Source organism: Mastigoproctus giganteus, chromosome 13 (assembly GCF_048544385.1).
Source record: "Mastigoproctus giganteus isolate SK-2022 chromosome 13, ASM4854438v1, whole genome shotgun sequence".
NCBI classification, from domain to species: domain Eukaryota; kingdom Metazoa; phylum Arthropoda; class Arachnida; order Uropygi; family Thelyphonidae; genus Mastigoproctus; species Mastigoproctus giganteus.
Genome location: NC_143587.1, coordinates 133,729,876 through 133,748,910, shown reverse-complemented (window position 1 = coordinate 133,748,910; position 19,035 = coordinate 133,729,876). Strand labels below are relative to the sequence as shown.

The 19,035-nt window shown below is 37.2% G+C and overlaps 1 protein-coding gene across 1 annotated transcript in view; it reads right to left on the bottom strand.

Moving 5' to 3' along the window:
* Nucleotides 1-19,035, bottom strand: part of LOC150076454 (H(+)/Cl(-) exchange transporter 7-like) — a 474,124-nt gene that overhangs the window by 309,649 nt on the left and 145,440 nt on the right. Inside the window, exons 6-7 of the mRNA XM_090387363.1 lie at nt 17,179-17,322; nt 9,092-9,175 (exon numbers count right to left, since the gene is read on the bottom strand). Coding sequence (XP_090243489.1) covers nt 9,092-9,175; nt 17,179-17,322 — 228 coding nt within the window. The remainder of the gene's footprint in view (nt 1-9,091; nt 9,176-17,178; nt 17,323-19,035) is intronic.

The following is a 19,035-nucleotide window of genomic DNA, read 5'->3' as shown; positions in this document are numbered from 1 at the left end:
TAAATTACACGAGAATTCTGTTAATGTTCGGCGGCCATATTTGATCTCCGATACGTGGACCTTTACGCGCATGCGCGAAGACACATAATCACTATTTAAGTTGCAGGTTTTGCCTGATTCGGTGATTTTCATTCCTGTGATCACGACAGTCGGTCGAAAAGCATTGTCAGCTTCAGGAAGGAAGATCGTTTTGAATATTTTCGTTATTCTTTTAATTGCGTTAATTTGAATTTTAATTGTTTTGAATTGATTTTGAATTGTGTTAAATTGATTATTTAATTATTTATATTTTACTTTAATTATTTATATTTTACTTTAATGGACCGGTAAGTTGTCGATTTTTTCGTTTTTTCCGTTTTAATTTCTGGAGGGTATCATACGGAAGTGTTCCACGTACTATATTGAGGTAAACTCCTCTTATTAATTTACTAATATTATTATCAACGTAGAACATATTGAGTATTACAGCTCTGATTCATACTATCTAATTAAGAACAAAGGTACATAATGTGGCCATCGGCTGTTGTAGGCCATTCGTGAAAAAGTGCACCTAGTGGTCCATTGTGATATTTTGTTCTGCGCACTAAGTTTGTATTCTGACAAGATGTGCAATATTGTGGCCCGTCTGTTAATTCTAGCCATCCTCCTCTGATCTCTCTCTCATCAACAAGAGATTTTCTTCCACAGCAGTGCCTTTTGAGAGGATGCTTTCTGTTCATTGCACTATTCTCGATACACCCTTGAAACTGTGGTGCATATAAAGTTCAGGAGAACTGCCGTTTCAGAGATGTTTTGTCCAGCACATATTGCACCTACTACCATGCCATGTTCAAAGTCCGTTAGATCACTCCTTTTTTCCCATTCTTGTTAAGGTTTGTACACTTAACTGATATTAGAATGGTTGTTCTGCTGCATTTATATCCACAACTGTGGTCATGTGGCTTGCAACGTTGTGGGACAAGCCATTTGTGTGGACAGCAGGGGTGTACCTAATAAAGTGGCAGCACAGAGTATATACAGCATTGTGCATGGAAGTGTTGCTGCCTCTGTGAAGATATTCATGTTTTTGACAAATATTTGTTTCTCTCAGATGTATTTTGGACTTGTTTTTGTAATGCTTTCAAGGTTATTTCGTTTCTTTATATCAAATTAAGGTGTGACTTAGGATAGTTAAAATTTTGGGTAATCTTTATTCCATCACTTTGTTTTTATGCCAACTATGGTTTTGCAGAATTTTTCAAGAATATCTCCAGCAGCAATTCCAAAAAGTGTAAAATTTGAAATAGTATTAACCATATCGTGCACAAACCCTCCAGAGAATTTTGCTATAACAGCCACAAAAAAAAAAAAATAATAAAATAAAAATAAAATAAATAAAATTAAAAAACTAATAATAAACTGTCATTCCTTCCTCATTCTAATAGATGATCTTTAATGGTGTTGGTTGTGGGGGGGGAGGATCAACACTAAAGAAATATCTATGACTTTTAGGAAGATTTAACTTTAGAACTGGTACTATTTTATTTTTCTTGATCTCAAAGTTTCAGTTGTCTGGAGCTACAAAGCCACAAAGCTGCAAAGGAATTCCAGATTTCACATTACAAGTTGCTTTTTCAGTTCAATTAATCTTTATTTTATTTATTTTTTTTTTTTTTTTACCGAATGGCATTCTGATAATAACATTGGTTTCCATTAAGCAGGCACCTGTACTTATTTTTTGTAAGTACAGGTCTAATTATGTAAAGAAGGAATCCATCTGCTGGGGTTTAGGGGATTTAGTGAAAAGTTATGTCCACTGGTGGTTTTCATTCAATGAGATCATGCTTTTGTTTGGGTTTTATTGGCACATAAGCAACTAAGGCTATAACATGCCAACAATGAGGTGTGATAAGACTCCAGCAGATGGATTCCTTCTTTACATAATTTCTCATATATTATTTGAGTTTTTGCTATCTTAATTTTGCAAAATTACACCCTTTGAAAGTGACAGCTGTAGAGAAGACAGGAATATCTCAGCAAACATTGTGTACTTTCAAAGTACTTTCCAATTTCAACACAGTGTGGTGTAAATTTCTACATTTATAATCCTTGCTATATTAATCCTTCATATACCTTAGATACTTGAGTATAATCTGAGAAATTCTGGGTATTTTCAAAATCACAAAAAGTATAGTATTGTCTTATTTACAAGTTATGTCAGGTTTCTACATAAGGAAAAACAGTTTTGTTAATAATTTATCAAATCAATGATATACAGAAATTTTTCTAGCAGGGATAAGGAGGTGATTATCCCCTTGTATAAGGCAATGGTCAGGCCACACCTTGATACAGTATACAGGTCTGGAGGCCTCATTTTAAGAAGGATGTAGAGCTGTTGGAACGAGTACAAAGAAGGGCAACAAGATTAGTGAATGGAACAAAGGGTAGCGCTTATGAAGAAAGGCTTAAGTCTTGCAAATTACAGTGTCTGGAGACCAGGCATCTGCAAGGTGATATGATTAAGGTGTATAAGGCCTTTCGGGCACAGGAAAGACAAGGCATAGATACCCCACATATTATGATTTTGAAGAAAATATATGAGAGTGCTACCTCCTTTATTAGACTAGACAAAGAGAGTAGGAAATTTAAAATCGAGAAAGGAGTTCGACAAGGAGACAATATCTCCGAAGCTGTTTACTGCTGCCCTTGAGGAAGCTTTCAGAAGATTAGACTGGTCGCAGAAAGGAGTCAATGTGAACGGAGAGTACCTAAACCATTTACAGATGACATTGTGGTCATAAGCCACAATCCCAAAGAATTAGAGGAAAATCTTAATCAGTTATGCAGAGTTAGTAAGGACTTTGGACTAATGATGAATATGGCTAAAACAAAAGTAATGATGAACAAGTATGCCACAGAAAGGGAAATAATGATTGAAGGAGCAGTAATTGAAAAGGTGGAGTCATATACTTATCTGGGACAAGTTATTAGTTGTAATAATGATAAATGGCTGGAAGTCAAGAGAAGAATAAATTTTGGATGGATAGCATTCAGAAAATATAGTCACATACTGAAGAGCAATATCCCAGTTTGTCTGAAACGTAAAATAATGAACCAATGTATACTCCCCACCATGACTTATGGAAGTGAAACTTGGGCACTCACCAAAAGAATGGAAGAGAAGCTGAGAACTACACAGCGAAGAATGGAACGAATGTCATGTTAAGGCTAGTTAATTCCAAGTACATAAACTTTTAATAAAGTTTTGGGGTTTTTTCTGACATAACTCAGCCCAAAAGTAAGGGTTCACTTTTAGGTATGAATTCCAGACTTTTATTTTTCAACTATTATTTGAAATTGAATTGAAAATTACAGCATGTCAAATGCAATCTCTTAAATATAGGTGAAAGCAAATAACTAAGGAAGCCCAATTTACCTGCTTTTTACAATAAATAAAACTATCATAGGACATAACTTTTGATATTATTAAATGTGTATTATAATACAGCATTAGTAATGCTGTGGATGGTACTGAAGACAACACTATTTTTAAGGAATCAGATGAAAACTAGCGATGATGACTCATTTGATGAATATGACCATCCAGAAATTACAGAAAAAGCAGCTAAACTAGTTTTTTGGCAGCAACGAAGACTTTAGTGGCTTTGAAAAAAACTGCATTTTCAAAGTTTTTGCCAATAAAATAAATTTTCAAACAATTTCAAATAGTTACTTAATCATTAAATATTAAGGTAAGTGATAAACAATATCTATGATTTTATAAAATACATTAACATAAATATTCCACTCATTTACTATTAAATAGCTTTTTTTTTTAAACATACTTTTTGTTATGTTTTGTTATGTGTTTTGTTTTAAACAAACATTTTGTTATGCTGAAATAAACAAAATTAGGCAGTGTCAACTAGGCCCTTAAAGCACATTTTCTAATATTGATCGGCAGAGTCATGCTGAGGGTGAGGCGAACGAGGCTCTTGCCTCAGGTTAAAAGCTGAAATGGGTGTTAAAAAAAAGAATAAAGAAACATTGTTTATTTATAATTAAAATTATTCTAATTTGTCCTGACACCTCTGCAGCCAGGTGGACAGGAGCAGTAGTGCGTAGCACAACTCGAACCCCGGTCTAATCGGCTTCTTGATTAGACCGGAGTTCAAGCCCATGACCACCAAATACGGAGGATGCGGCAGGTCAGGGAATGACCACCGCATATCCCCGGCCCAGATAAAGGGTGAGGGTTGGCATCAGGAAGGGCATCCGGCCGTAAAAATTGCATGCCAAAACAATAAAAAACGCTGACCCCATAATGGGGAAAAAGCAAGGACAAAAAAAAAAAAAAAAAATTCTAATTTGTGATATATTTTTTAAATATTATAATAATATTGTTATTATTTTTGAAATGAATGAACGCATAAATAAATCTTATATTTATAATAAATACTACTTACGAGAATAAAAATTACCTTAAATAGTTTTTATTTTATTTTTTTGTCATCCTTTAATTTTTATTAAAACACGTATCAGAAATGTATTTTAAATAAGTCTTTTTTTAATTAAATTTTTTTAAAAAATATTTTAGGAGAGGACAATTTTTCATTCTTGCCTCAGGTACTAAAAATGGCGTGGCATGGCTCTGTTGATCACCAATGCATTTTTTGACTTCCTGAGGTTCAAAACTATGGTCAACTTGTACCTGAAGTCACCCTCAAGTACCTATGGTACATATTTTAGAAACCATATTATTATTAATTACAACATATAATATTATAAATTTTGTAATTATAAAGAAAGAAACCCAGGGTACCTACAACTAACAAACAAAGAGAGGAAGTAGAAATTATCCCATGCATAAGTCAGTGTATATACAGGGTGTCTCAAAAATATTGGTACAAATGTTTAGGGGAGGTAGGCAATATCTAAAGGAATGTGAATTGCACAGGAACCCATAACCGGAAACATCACCATATGTCGGTAGACGGCGCTGTTCATCAGTTCGCGAGATGGAAAATTTCTGGTTTACTCATTCAAGCAGTAGTCGCCGCTTGAAAAGCATGCATCGATATAAGAACTGTGAGCTGGCAAACATGTACCTAGTGTATGGATTAGCAGAGGGCAATGGATGAGCCACTCAACGAATTTATGGAGAATGCTTCCCAGACAGACATGTACCGGACCACTATTTGTTTGCGCGTGTGCATCAAAATTTGTGCGATTATGGGTCATTTAGAGGTAACAGGAGTAGTGCGGGCAGACCACGTTCGATGCGAACTCCCGCCATGGAAAAAGTGTGTTAAATGCCGTCCATAATAATCATACTACCAGCACATGTGCCGTTGCCTCTGCCATAGGAGTGTCTCGTTGCAGTGTACAGCGTGTCTGGCATGACGATTCCTTACACCCCTTTCATCTCCAAAGGGTTCAGTTACTGCTCCCCAAGATCATCCTGCACGTGTGGCTTTTGCGCAGTGGTTTCTCCAAGAAAGTGTTCAAGACATGAATTTTCCAGCCTATGTTTTGTTCACAGATGAGGCTTATTTCACTCGAGAAGGCTTATTCAATCAGCACAATGCTCATGTGTGGGCTCACAACAACCCACACGGTGTGCAGCCCAACATCGCTACGCAATAAATGTGTGGACAGGTATGGTCGGTGACTGCTTAGTCGGCCCATACCTGTTACCATCCCGCATGAACTCCGCAAAATATCGGATCTTTCTTGAACAAGTTCTACCAGGGTTACTTGATGATGTTCCAGCAAATGTCAGATGCAACATTTGGTTTCAACATGACGGGTTGCCTGCCCATTATGGAAGGTGTGTTCATGCCCATTTGAACAGGCGTTTTGGGCATCGATGGATTGGCCATGGTGGACCTGTTGCCTGGACCCCACGCTCACCTGATTTATCGAGCCTTGATTTCTTTCTGTGTGGGGGGGCCCGCAAATGTATCGTGTGTGAATCGCCTGTGGAGACAGAAATGGATCTCGTGGCAAGACTCGTCTGCGCTGCTGCTACTGTCAAAGAAACTCCAGGTGTGTTTGACCGTGTCCGCCAATCCATGCTGCGTCGGTGTCATGCATGTATTGATGGTAGAACCTTTGAGCATCTGTTGTAACATCATGAAATGCATCCATCTTGTACTCCATTGTTAATATTATGTCAAATAAATGTTTATCACTAATTACTGTCTTGTGTCATTTCTGCTTCTTGTGCCTCTGCTGCTACTTCCCCGTGATGTTTCCGGTTATGGGTTCCTATGCAATTCACATTCCTTTAGGTGTTACCTACCTCCCCTAAATGTTTGTACCAATAGTAGTAGTAGTAGTAGTTGTTTTTTTTTTTTTGATTTGGTAGTTGTTGGCGCATCGGCTCTGTGGCCATATTGCACCTCCCAAGGTTTTTGCAGTACTTTGATCCAAGCCCGAGGCGGGAATCGAACCCGCGACCTTTGGGTTGCCGGGCAGGTACTTTACCCACTCGGCTAGCCCAGTAGTAGTAGTAGTGGCATGTGATGCAAGAAAACAAGTCTATGAGCTTATGCAGCATCAACCAAAAAAAAAAAAAAATCACACCATTCCCTCCAAATGCCTGTCCAGTTCCTCCTTAAATTTATTCAAACTATCAACTTCAACGACAGATGGAAGTTTGTTCCAGCAATTAACCACCCGCTGGCTAAAGGCAAACTTCCGCACATCTATTCTACATCTGTCCTTTCTTAATTTGAATTTATGCCCCCTTAGGTTCGTAATCTGAACAAGTGGAAGGATCCCATCAGAATTCAGCGTGCTGAACTCATTCAAGGCCTTATACACCTCAATCAGATCACCACGCAGGTGCCTAGTCTCCAGCCATTGCAATTTGCACAACTAAAGCCTCTCTTGATAAGAGGATCCCTTCATTCCCCTCACCAATCTTGTTGCCCTTCTCTGTACACGCTCAAGTAAATCTACATCCTTCCTAAAATGAGGCCTCCAGACCTGTACGCAGTACTCAAGGCGTGGCCTGACCATTGCCTTATACAGAGGGATAATCACCTCCTTTTCCCAGCTAGCAAAATTCCTATATATATCATTGACAAAACCCCATGACCTGCCCTGCCAGCCTGTCTGCATTGCTCAGAAAACTTCATATCTGCCTGCACAATTACGCCCACGTCTTTTTCATTTTCTACCACCTTAAGTGTAGTACCACACAGTTGGTACGTTTTTCTGGGGTTACTTCTACCCATATGCAGTATTTTGCATTTGTCAAGGTTAAACTTCAGTTGCCACTTCTTAGCCAATCTGCCCAAATTATCCAGATCCTGTTGCAGTAGCACACTGCCATTACTTTCATTAACAACTCTGCCAACCTTTGTATCATCTGGAAACTTCGACATTAAGCCTGATATACCTTCATCAATATCATTGATAAATATACAAAACAACAGTGGACCTAACACAGAACCCTGTGGAACCCCACTAATAACATTTGTCCAAGAAGAGCAGCACCCATTGATTACCACCCTCTGTCTTCTCCCACTTAACCATCCTTTTATCCATTGTAGCAACTTACCCTTAATACCATTCTGCTCCAATTTGTACTGACGTAGCCCAGTGGTCAGGAGCGAGAGTGCATAGCACGCGTTCCTTGAGTGGACCGGGGTTCAAGCCCGTGACTACTAAATACGATAAATATTTGTATTGACGATTTATTGTAAACTCTACTGACTTGGTTGTCGTGCCGGAGTATAAACAGAAAATTTATTTTTTATTTATTTACAATAGTCTTCCATGCGCAACAGTGTCAAAAGCTTTCCTGAAATCCAAATATATGATATCAAAATTATTCTTTGCATCCAGTTTCTTTGTAACCACATCATAATATCCTATCAAATTTGTCAGACAAGACTTTCCCTTAACAAACCCATGCTGTGTCTGAATTATTGCTGCAGTCTTGTCTAGATGATCCTGCAATGCATCTTTAACCAGTGACTCCATTATTTTACCAGGAACAGAAGTTAAACTAATTGGTCTGTAATTACTCATGTCACCTTTGTGAATTGGGGGATCGAAGGGTGACATGAAGGGTACATTTGCACATCTCCAGTCTGTGGGAACCTTCCCTGAGTCCAAGGACGCTCTCATAATTATGGGAGCTAATATAACTGGATAGATCCCATCCACCCCAGGTGCTTTTCTTATGTTTAACTTCAACAATTTCTCCTCCACTTTGCTTTCAGCTATTACAAAATCATTAAGTATCCTGCTACAATTTGATAACCTTCTGTCATTTTCAAACCTTAATAATTCCTCACGTGTGAATGTAGATGCAAAATACTCATTCAGTTTGTTTGCTATCTGAGCAGGATCATCAACAGTCGAACCATCGATGTCAAGTGGACCAATCAAATTCATCCCCTTCCTTTTAGAGTTTATATAAGTAAAGAAATCCTTGCTGTTTTTCTTAGCATCTTTTGCCAAGGATTTCTCGTAATCTGCCTTCGCCTGCCGAACCTCTTTTGCGACCTGATTACAGATTAACTTATATCTGCCATAGGCTTCTGAGTCGCTTGATAATTTATATGCAGCCCATGCATTTTTCTTCTCTGTTACGAGTCTCATTAGTTCATTTGACAACCATTTAGGCCTAAACCTTGAACAATATTTCTTAATAGGTATGAAACTTTTAGTAGCTTCCACAATTAATTCCTTGAATGCTTCCCACTTAGAATTTACTGTTGGTAACATCGTCAGTTGATCCCACTGTACAGAATTTAAAAACTGTCTGAGACCACTGTACTCGCCTTTATGGAAGCAAAAACCCTTTCCTTTACCGCTGATGGTAATTAAATTTTTAAGTACATCCCACGTCAGTACACTGTGATCACTGCCACCTTGTGGTTCTTTTATCTGCAAATTCCTAATACATGAGTGATTACTGCTGATAACCAGATCAAGAGCATTACTTTCTCTGGTTGCCTCTCGAACATGCTGCTGCAAAAAAACAATCATCCAATAAATATTTTTGATTCACCCTGTATAATTAAAATACCACATTAATACTTCTTGAAAAGCAAAATAACAGCAATAAAAAGTAAAAAAAGTCATTATGTACTCTAAATTCTTTTTGACACAAAGTAAACTTCAGCTGAGACACACAGGCAGCAACTATAGCACCACAATGAAGCATTGGCCCTTCCTGAAAAAAATAAAAAAAAATATATATATGTCCACATAAACACTTTCATTCTAAACAAAAAAATTGGGCACCATTTTTGGAAAAGTTCTATGAACTCATGAAACAGCACAAGAAACTAATAGAATTTAATACATTTTTAGTATATTCTGAACCTTACATTATATAACAGGTGTAATTAAAAATTTCAAGTACTGAACTAATATTTGAGAAATAATGAAGCTTACCAACTATTCAGATGGATTTCTTTCAAAGTAGTCTCTTTGTATCACTGATTACAACACTTCAGGAAGCATTCCTGGTAGGCTTCTTTAGGGACTGCTAATAGTTCCTTCTTGTGACAAATTTTGAATAATTTCTTCAGTTATTGCAAATCAATGACCTTTTGGGGTGGGGGTGGGCTTAAAGCTCGGTAAACAAAAAAAAAAAAAGGGGGAGAGAGATAATCTTTATTGCTCTTCATGGCCATAAGAGGTTTACAGGAGCTAAAGCCAATGAATATGAAGAATGAGGGACTATTAGCATTAGTAGAGGCATATGATGCAAGAAAGCACTCTTATGCAGCATCAGCCAAAAAAAAAACCCACTCCACTTCACCCCCCCCCCATTTGTTCGAAATACAGTCTGAAAATTGCAATGGCTGGATACTAGGCACCTGCGCGGTGATCTGATTGAGGTGTTAAGGCCTTGAATGGGTTTGACCACGCTGAATTCTGATGGGATTCTTCCACTTGTTCAGATTACAAACCTAAGGAGGCATAATGTTGATGGAGTGATTCACAAGAAATCCTTGAATGTGGAAAGTATGCAATAGCATTGTTAAGATGCAAGTGCTAATTCCCCAAACCCATTTGTCTGGCCATTTTCTCTACACAATATCATAAAAGTGTCATAGAACTGTTTTGTGGTATTCCTCATTATTTAACCATTTGTAAAAGAATAAGAAAAGTTTACCTCAATATAATATGTAGTACACTTCCGTATTCTTTTACAAATATTGATATCAATGTAGAACGTATTGAGCATTATAGCTCTGGTTCATAGTATCAAATTATTTAATCATGTAGGTCAAATTCATAATGAATACCCTGTAACTCAAAAAAATGCGATAAACATGATATTCATATTTGACTGAGACTGCCTTTCTTTTCTGGGACTAGAAGCAGTTGGAGTCTTCTGTTGAGATAGCTGAACCTTTGTTTTTGGGTCATAGCCATAATTCATCACCAGTAACACTGAGACTGCCTTTCTTTTCTGGGACTAGAAGCAGTTGGAGTCTTCTGTTGAGATAGCTGAACCTTTGTTTTTGGGTCATAGCCATAATTCATCACCAGTAACAATGAAAGAAACAAAGTGTGGGTCAGTAGAACATTAATAAAGATCCTGACATGCAATAACTCGATACTCTGTGGTCATCAGCCATGTGAGAGACAACCTTAGTAGAAACACATAATATTCCCAAATCTTCTGTTAAAATTGATTGACATTATTATTATTATTATTATTATAGCCATATGGTGAAAGGAAGCCTGAGGCTTATGCTGCACCAGCCAAAAAAAAACAAAAAAAAAAATCCCCGAGTTACCCTGAGAGAGAGAGAGAGAGAGAGAGAGAGAGAGAAGAGAGAGAGAGAGAGAGAGAGAGAGAGAGAGAGAGAGAGAGAGAGAAGTAGAAAGGAATCACCAAGAAGGAGAAAGGGAAGAATGATGATATCCAGCTCAGGACACTGGGTTTGCCAAGCCCATACTCACCAGATGTGAGCCCCTGGGGTTAAATGTACCATAAGAAATACCAATTCAATAGTAACTCCACTGATAGTTAAATGTTAATCACTCCTAATCAAATTGTGAAAACTTTAAACTCTGCGGACTACCAAAAAAGTCCTCAAATGACACACAGCCTCTACCCCAAAAGCAGTTTTTAACATTTCATGAGTTTGTCACACTTTGAAACAAATTTTTTGGTGCTCGGTAAAATCGCTCATTTTAAAATGAAATTAAAAACACAAAAAACACCTTATATTCAATGCACACTAATTCAGACTGACCAGATAAATGGGCGATTCATGGATTACAGTAACTAGATGAACAACTAAACACACCTGTGGCAAGTTGCAACTTTCTACAATGCTGCAAAGTACAAAGTCAGTCTCCAAACTTTTCAGTATGTTGTGTAATAGGACAATATGTGTGTGTGTGTACACACGCACACTTAAACCCAAGATGTTCTTTTAGTTCTAATGCATAGGTAAAACAAAACAGATACAAAGGAAAAATTAAGCAAATCACCCTGCATAGTGTAAAATCTGTCTAATTTCTTAAAGGGATTAGATAATGTTTCAGAATAGATAATTCTCAGATATTTTGTAGTATGTCCTCTACTATTTCTCCAGTGGTACAGAAAGTACCACAAAAAAACTTTGTGTACTTCTACTGCTGTCTTTCCAAAACTTCTACTCATATACAGAATTTGTGAAGTGGACAGAGTTGTATGGATAGCAATACAATTACTGAAGGAGTAGTACAAGAAATATCACAAAATATCTGAGAATTATCGCTAATCATTTTATAAAATTAAAGAGAGATTTTCCTCTACACTGCTTAAATGCTTAATATTCCATTTGTATACATTTAAATCTATTGTAGAAGTTTTATTTTAGCCAGCAAGTGTTAACTGGAATAAGGAATAAGTTTCTTATTCCAATTAACACTTGGTAGCTAGAATAAGTTATTTCTGTGGGTAGTTCAGGCTTATAGCTTAGAGACATTCAATGGTCAGCTGGATCTGTGCCTATTTGAGGGAAAGAACACATTTATTTCATTTATTTATCTAGGGTTTTTTTTTGTTTTTTTTTTGGCTGGTGCAAAAAAAATGTAAGTCATCCTTGCATATGGCTAATAGCGATATTGATTTCTACAACTTCTCAATCAAAAAACCACTACAAGAATAATGCTTTAAAATTCTTGTTCTCTGATCGGTTTCTGTAAAACTAAGTAAACAAATCGCTTCTTGGGTAAACTAAGCAGAAGTGATTAGATAATGTTTCAGCTGCATGTTCATTACATTAATTCATAAGACACATTACATAAATTCACCTTCAAATACATAATCTCTCTCTCTCTCTCTCTCTCTCTCTCTCTCTCTCTGTGACTCAATGAAACTGACATAAAATGTCCATGCAGTTGCAACGTTTCTACTTATTTAGAATGAACTGTTCTGGCACATTTACCAAGTCTTATGTAAGATCAAAGTTACATTACTATATACACTGTGCTGCCACTTTATTAGGTACATCCCTGCTGTGCACACAAATAGTTTGTCCCACAATGTTACAAGTCACATGACCACAGTTGTGGATATAAATGCAGCAGAACAACCTTTTTAGTATCAGTTAAGAGTACAAACCATAGCAAGAATGGGGAAAAGGAGTGATTAACGGACTTCGAATGTGGCATGGTAGTAGGTGCAAGACGTGCTGGACAAAGTATATCTGAAATGGCAGTTCTCCTGAACTTTTCACGCATCACAGTTTCAAGAGTGTATCGAGAATGGTGCAACAAACAAAAAACATCCTCTCAATGGCACTCCTGTGGAAGAAAATAGCTTGTTGATGAGAGAGAGGTCAGAGGAGGATGGCTAGGATTGTGCAAACAAACAGACGGGCAACAATATCACACATCACATACAACCTTGGTGCACAGAACAAAATATCACAATGGATCACTAGTCGCACTTTGTCGCGAATGGGCTACAATAGCCGACGGCCACATCGTGTACCTTTGTTATCAATGAAGAACAAGAGAGAATGCCTCCTGTGGGCACAGCAACATCAGCACTGGACTATCAAGGATTGGAAAACAGTTGCTTGGTGTGACAAGTCGAAGTTCCTGGTACATCATGTTGATGGAAGGCTCAGAATTTGGTGAAAACAACATGACTCTGTGGACCTGTCATGTCTGATGACTACTGTGCAAGTTGGTGGGAGCAGTGTTATGGTGTGGGGAATGTTTTCTTGGCACACGTTGGTTCCATTAATACCCATAGATTCACATCTGAATGCCACATTGTACCTAAACATTGTTGCTGACCAAGTGCATCCACTGTGCTGCCACTTCAGTCAGATGGTTACTTCCAGTAGGATAATGCGGCAGTGCACAAGGCCGGAATCACTATGGAATGGTTCCAGGAACATGACAATGACTTTTCTTTGTTGCAGTGGCCCACTCAGTCCACAGATCTCAATCCTGCTGAACATCTTTGGGATGAGCCGGAAAGGGATGTTCACTGCAGGAGATTCGATGGTCTACACCTCCGTTGAATCTCAAGGAACTGCGTGACACACTAATGCCTGCATGGTACTCCAATCCTGCACATTTTCAGCATCTTGTTCAATACATACCTAGACAAATTTGAGCTATTTTGATGGCAAAAGGAGGCTCAATACGGTACTAGGTAGGTAGGTGTACATAACAAAGTGGCAGCACATTGTAATGTATAGGGTATAACATAATTTTGCGCACTGCCAGCATTTTCCATTTAAACTGTTTTTGGTTTAAATTTCATTTTCAGATCAGATCAGATATGTGCACAATTTAGTCAAACTTTCAGCTTTCACGATACTGTGAGACTTTTTTTTATCAAAGCCCCAAAAACGAGAGGTATTAGAACCTATAGTACTTATTACAGTGCTTGGTTTGGAAGTTGAGAAGACGAAAGAAAATATTTGTCGACATTAGACTTGAACTTCGGCAGACTGTAATTTTCAGGAAATACAAAGGAAGGTTGTTTCAGAAAACAGCAGTTGAATGAATAAGCAAAGAAGATGAAAAGTTGGTTCTGTGAGTTTAAAGTTGAACAATAAATGGATGTTGGCTGGTGAGGGATTTCTCACCCTTTTTTAGGAACTGGCTGGATACGAGCAAACTTCCAAGCAGAAAGAAAAAAACCTTTGCAATAAGAGAGTGAAAAAAAGGTGGCAAAGAACAGGAGTAAGTTCAGGAGCACAGGTTTTGAGAACAAGTGAGGAAATAACATCAGGATCTGGAGCTTTCTTAGCATCAAGATTCGTAAAAATCCTTTGACATTCTTTTGACGGAAGACCACTGAAGGCAATGAACGGAGCGTGTTGGGAATGGTGGGAGGTGTTTTACCAAGATAATTAATACATGAGTTGGAAGAAATATGGGATGCTAGCAGGTCAGCTTTATGCTTGGCTGAAGTGACAACAGAACCATCTGGTTTTGACAGAGGTGGGAGCAGAGATGAGCAAAAGTTGCGGCCAATAAATTTGGCAAGAGACCAGAATGTTCAGCTAGAATTAAGGCAAGAAGCAAGTTTTCTACTATTAGCCTGTTCGAAATCTAGTTTGGACTGATTAATAACTGCTTTACAATTGTTGCGAGCTTTGATGTAGGCAGAAAATGAATCTGAACTATTGGAAACAAGTTGATTACGATATGCAACGTTCTTCTCTTGAACAGCCTTAGCACATTTATTTGAAAACCAAGGTTTTGATAAAGGACGAGATTTTAAAGTGGATTGTGGAATAAAGGATTCCATTCTTTTCACACAAAATAATTTCACCTGACACGATCTGAGCAAACGTTGACATCAGAAGTTTTGAAACAGGAATCCAACAAAGGAAAAGAAGAAAAGAAATCTTGCAGGTCATCCCATTTTGCATTCTTGTAATGCCAAACAATACGAGGTTGGGAATAGCCATGAGATAAAGGCTCCATTGGAGAAGAGACAATCACCAAGTTGTGATCTGAGGCGCCTAAAGGACCACTCACTTTGACCATGTACTTAGAAGGGTTGTTTGTAAGAAAAAGATCAAGTGTGTTGGCTGGATGGTTAGGATTGTTCATATTCTTGTAGGTAAATGAACAATCTGTGCAAGGCCATTAGTAATTGCAAAAGCCTCAGCATCTGGACCAGCTGGGTCGGTGTGACTAGAAAACGGAAGCCAGCTGGAGTTGTGAACATTAAAATCGCCAAGGAAAATTATTTCACTGTTAGGAAAGTTGGACTGGAGAAAGTCAAGTTGCAAAGAGAGGAAGTCAAAAAGCTCCAAATGATTAGCGGAGTTGGGAGAATGATAGAGACAACAGATGAATTTGACACAATGAGGTAGAGAGATTTTAAGCCAGAGAAGATTGAAAAGAGATTCCAAATTACCAAGTCTCTGACAGGGAATATCGGAACAGACATATGCACAAGAACCACCTTTGAGGCAAAAGGAATCATACAGCGAATAATTTGGGCAACTGAGATGAGCAGTAGTTAAATCAACCGATAACTGAGATTCTGTCAGAAAAAGTACTTGGGGTTTGGCAGACTGCAAGTGGAAATGGACATCATTGAAATTAGAATTCTTTGTCTAGCATAATTTGAGTACAGGCAAAATCTGGATTTGTCGGACCACATCACAGCTTTCCAACTATCAACAGTCCAGTTTTCATATATTTTAGCCAAACATTAGCCTGGTTTTTTTTTTATGAGCAGCTGTTAACACTGGTCTTTTTCATAGAAGCCTGGTCCAGATATTCATGTTATGCAATTCTCCTCACAATGTTCTTTTAGAAATTGGCTGATGAGGTCCTTGGAAGACAAGAACTGTTTGCAGCAGTTCTTGTCTTCAATATATTTTTTTTAAAGACATAATACTGGTTACTAATCACATTCATTTAGCATAGACTTTCTGTCGCTGAGTACTGATTGATTTCATACCATTCTTTAAAAACTTACTACTGTTCTCTCCAAAACACCAACAAATTCAGTTACTTCTTTAACAGGATGTTCTTAGACCTACAGAATGATATTACTCTTTTTTGCTACTCACTGGCGCCTCCGTAGCCAGGTGGGAAGGAGTAACAGTGCGTAGCACACACTTCTTGATTAGACCGGGGTTCGAGCCCATCACCACCAAATACGGAGGATGCGGAAAGGTCAGGGAATGACCACCGCATATACCAGGAGCAATATGGCCTTAGTTGCTAATGCTCCTAAAAACCAAACAACAAGCTACTCACTACCGCCTTTTCTGCTACTCACTAACACCTTTTCTGCACCCCCATCTTTTGTGGTGGAAATCCTATCTTCTTCAGTCACACTCGATATATCTGCAAATAGAGAAAATGGGTTAACATTATACCCTAATTTCAGTAAGCTGTAAACAAATAATTATAGAAGATACATGTATTCAATCTTTTATATGCCCTAAATAGCACAAGAGACTTAATTTTTTTTTCTGGTGTGTATGTATGTGCAATATAAATAGAAAATATACACGCTTTCTATTTCTCACTATTCTCCAATATGCACCCATATACTATACCTGAAAATGTCACTGTTTTCAAATTTTCAATTTTTTTTCAAATAAATAATCAATTCGATAAACTATTTTATATAATAATATATACATAAAATTAACAGTATCTAAACTGTAGAAAAAACACAAATTGTGCTGGAAAAAAAATACAAAATGCATAATTAATATCTAGTTCGTCACCTGTTCTTTTCACGCGAATTCCAAGGACACAATAATCCAACACTTCCAAAAATTTTAAAGCATTACCAATCCATTAATTCAAGTGTAGTTCTAATAAATTAAGTACTGCAGCCACTAATCTTGAAACAACAACTAATACACAACAACACCTGCTTTTTTTTTTCACAAAGCTGAAAGCAAAAATTTTAAAATGGATGGTGGTTCCTGGTCTGTTAAATCTTTTTCATATATAATTCCAAGAAAACAATGTCACTTCCAAAATTGAAAAAGTAAGTCTGTATGCATAATTAAGAATCTAGATAGCACTTCAATGACTAATCTTGAACCAGCATTTAATGCACGATAGATATTTTGCTGAGTGAGGGACATCTATTAGCCCAGCCACAGCCAGGTTAAATATCGTAACAATAAAATATTGTTTGGAACATGCAGCTACCCTGTTAATTTTTGAAATATAGTGTATATGTTTAATGCTTACTTTAAAAAAAATACTCACCATTCCTACAGCAAGTCCACCAACTATGGAGGTGATAACTCCTATCACTTTTACAACCAGAGTTTCAAAATTTAATATATCAGGAACTCTTACACCATTCAGATAACTTCTGATAAGCTGAACACCACTACCAGTAGCAGCTGGCTATTAATGATTCAAAATTATCTGCTTTATGAAAATGTTTGAAATTCAAGTATTGTATATTCAAATTTAGCTCATATAAAAAAGAATAATTAAAATAATAGCTATGTAATAAGTTTTCTCTGAAGTCTGTGATAAAAACAAAATACTGACTTCTGTTTCAAATAAAGGATAGTGCAATGGCATACACTGAAATTACTATAGAGAGTGTGTATGTGTCAATAGAAACTAAGTGAAATACATTGTGCAAAATAAATTAATTAATGTGAAGAAATTAAAATTACACCCATTGCTGCAATTTCTATTTATTTCATCTGTGTCAACCACAGTTCGCAACTACATCACTTTTAAAGCCCATGTATATGTATCTACTAATACATGGGCTTTAGTAGCCAAAAATTGAATTCTCCTTAATTCTTGTTTATTGGGAAAATACAAATGAAATATTAAAAATTCATTTATATTTGTAAGTATCTAGTTGCATCGGCAAAATTCCTCTTATCAAGTCATGTACATTTGATAAGAGAAATTTTGCTGATACTACCAGATACTTCATGTAAAAATTAAAGTATATCCATAAAGAAAGGACCTGAGAGCAGGAAAGTGGAAGAAATCTGAGGGTCCAAGGTTGAGGGAATAAGCAGATGTGGTAATATTTCAATCCCACACTTGTTGGTGCACCTCACTGAAGCATGCAAGGAATGAGCAGAGACATTATTGTGGAGATGGCGCACACCTTTAGACAGCTTGCCCATCTTTTTTCGTTTATAGCAGCAAGTAGCTTTATGATGAAATTAAAATAACACTTTGCCATCACAGTACAGCCCTTTTGAAGGTAATCTATTAGTATTACACCATGCTGATCCCAAAAAACTGACAGCATCACCTTGCCAGCACTATTTCATCTTTGCCTGGGGGGGGGGGGAAGCTGATTCTGCCCACTTCGATTGTTTTGACATTTGTTTAGTTTCAGGTTGTTGTTATTGTTGGTTTAGGGATTTATTAGACACATCGGCAACTATGGCCATAGTGCGCCACATATGGTAAGTATTAATTTTATTTACTGTCAGATAGAGATAATTGCAAAAAATAGTACCAGCAAGTTAGTTTTTAACTAGTTAAAGGCCGTGGTATACATTAATCATTTTTAGAAAGGTAAAAATGCTTGGGACATTTGCTTTATTGCCTAAAAGTTAAATAGGTTTAAGAGGGTCTTCTGTTGTGGCTGGAGCGAAAAAATTCTGGCATTCTCTTGTATATTTTAGACATTCAACAAGGATATGTTTTACTGAAAGCACTGTGTTGCAGTGATGACACTCGGGGGGGGGGGTAATCTCCCCTCTTAATAGATAACTATGAGTGATATTTGTGTGACCTATTCATAAGCGTGCTAATATTACCTCCTGTTGTCGAATTGAGTTGAAGCTTGAAAGCCATCACTCAAATTTTGGCTTGATACTCCGAAGTTTATTGTTATATTGATTTTTTCATGAAAATTGCCACTGGTACATGCATTTTATCTGGAATATTGATTTGTAGTCTTGATATGGTACTTTCCAACTGTCATTGGGTGGTAAGATGGCCGATTTTGCAGCATTGTTAGCTAATTCATTTCCTGGAATTCCCATATGTCCAGGGACCCAGCACAGGTGTATGCTTTTCCCAAGTTCAAATAAAGTAGGCAAAGAAGAGGTTACTTCCTTTAAGACTGAGTGG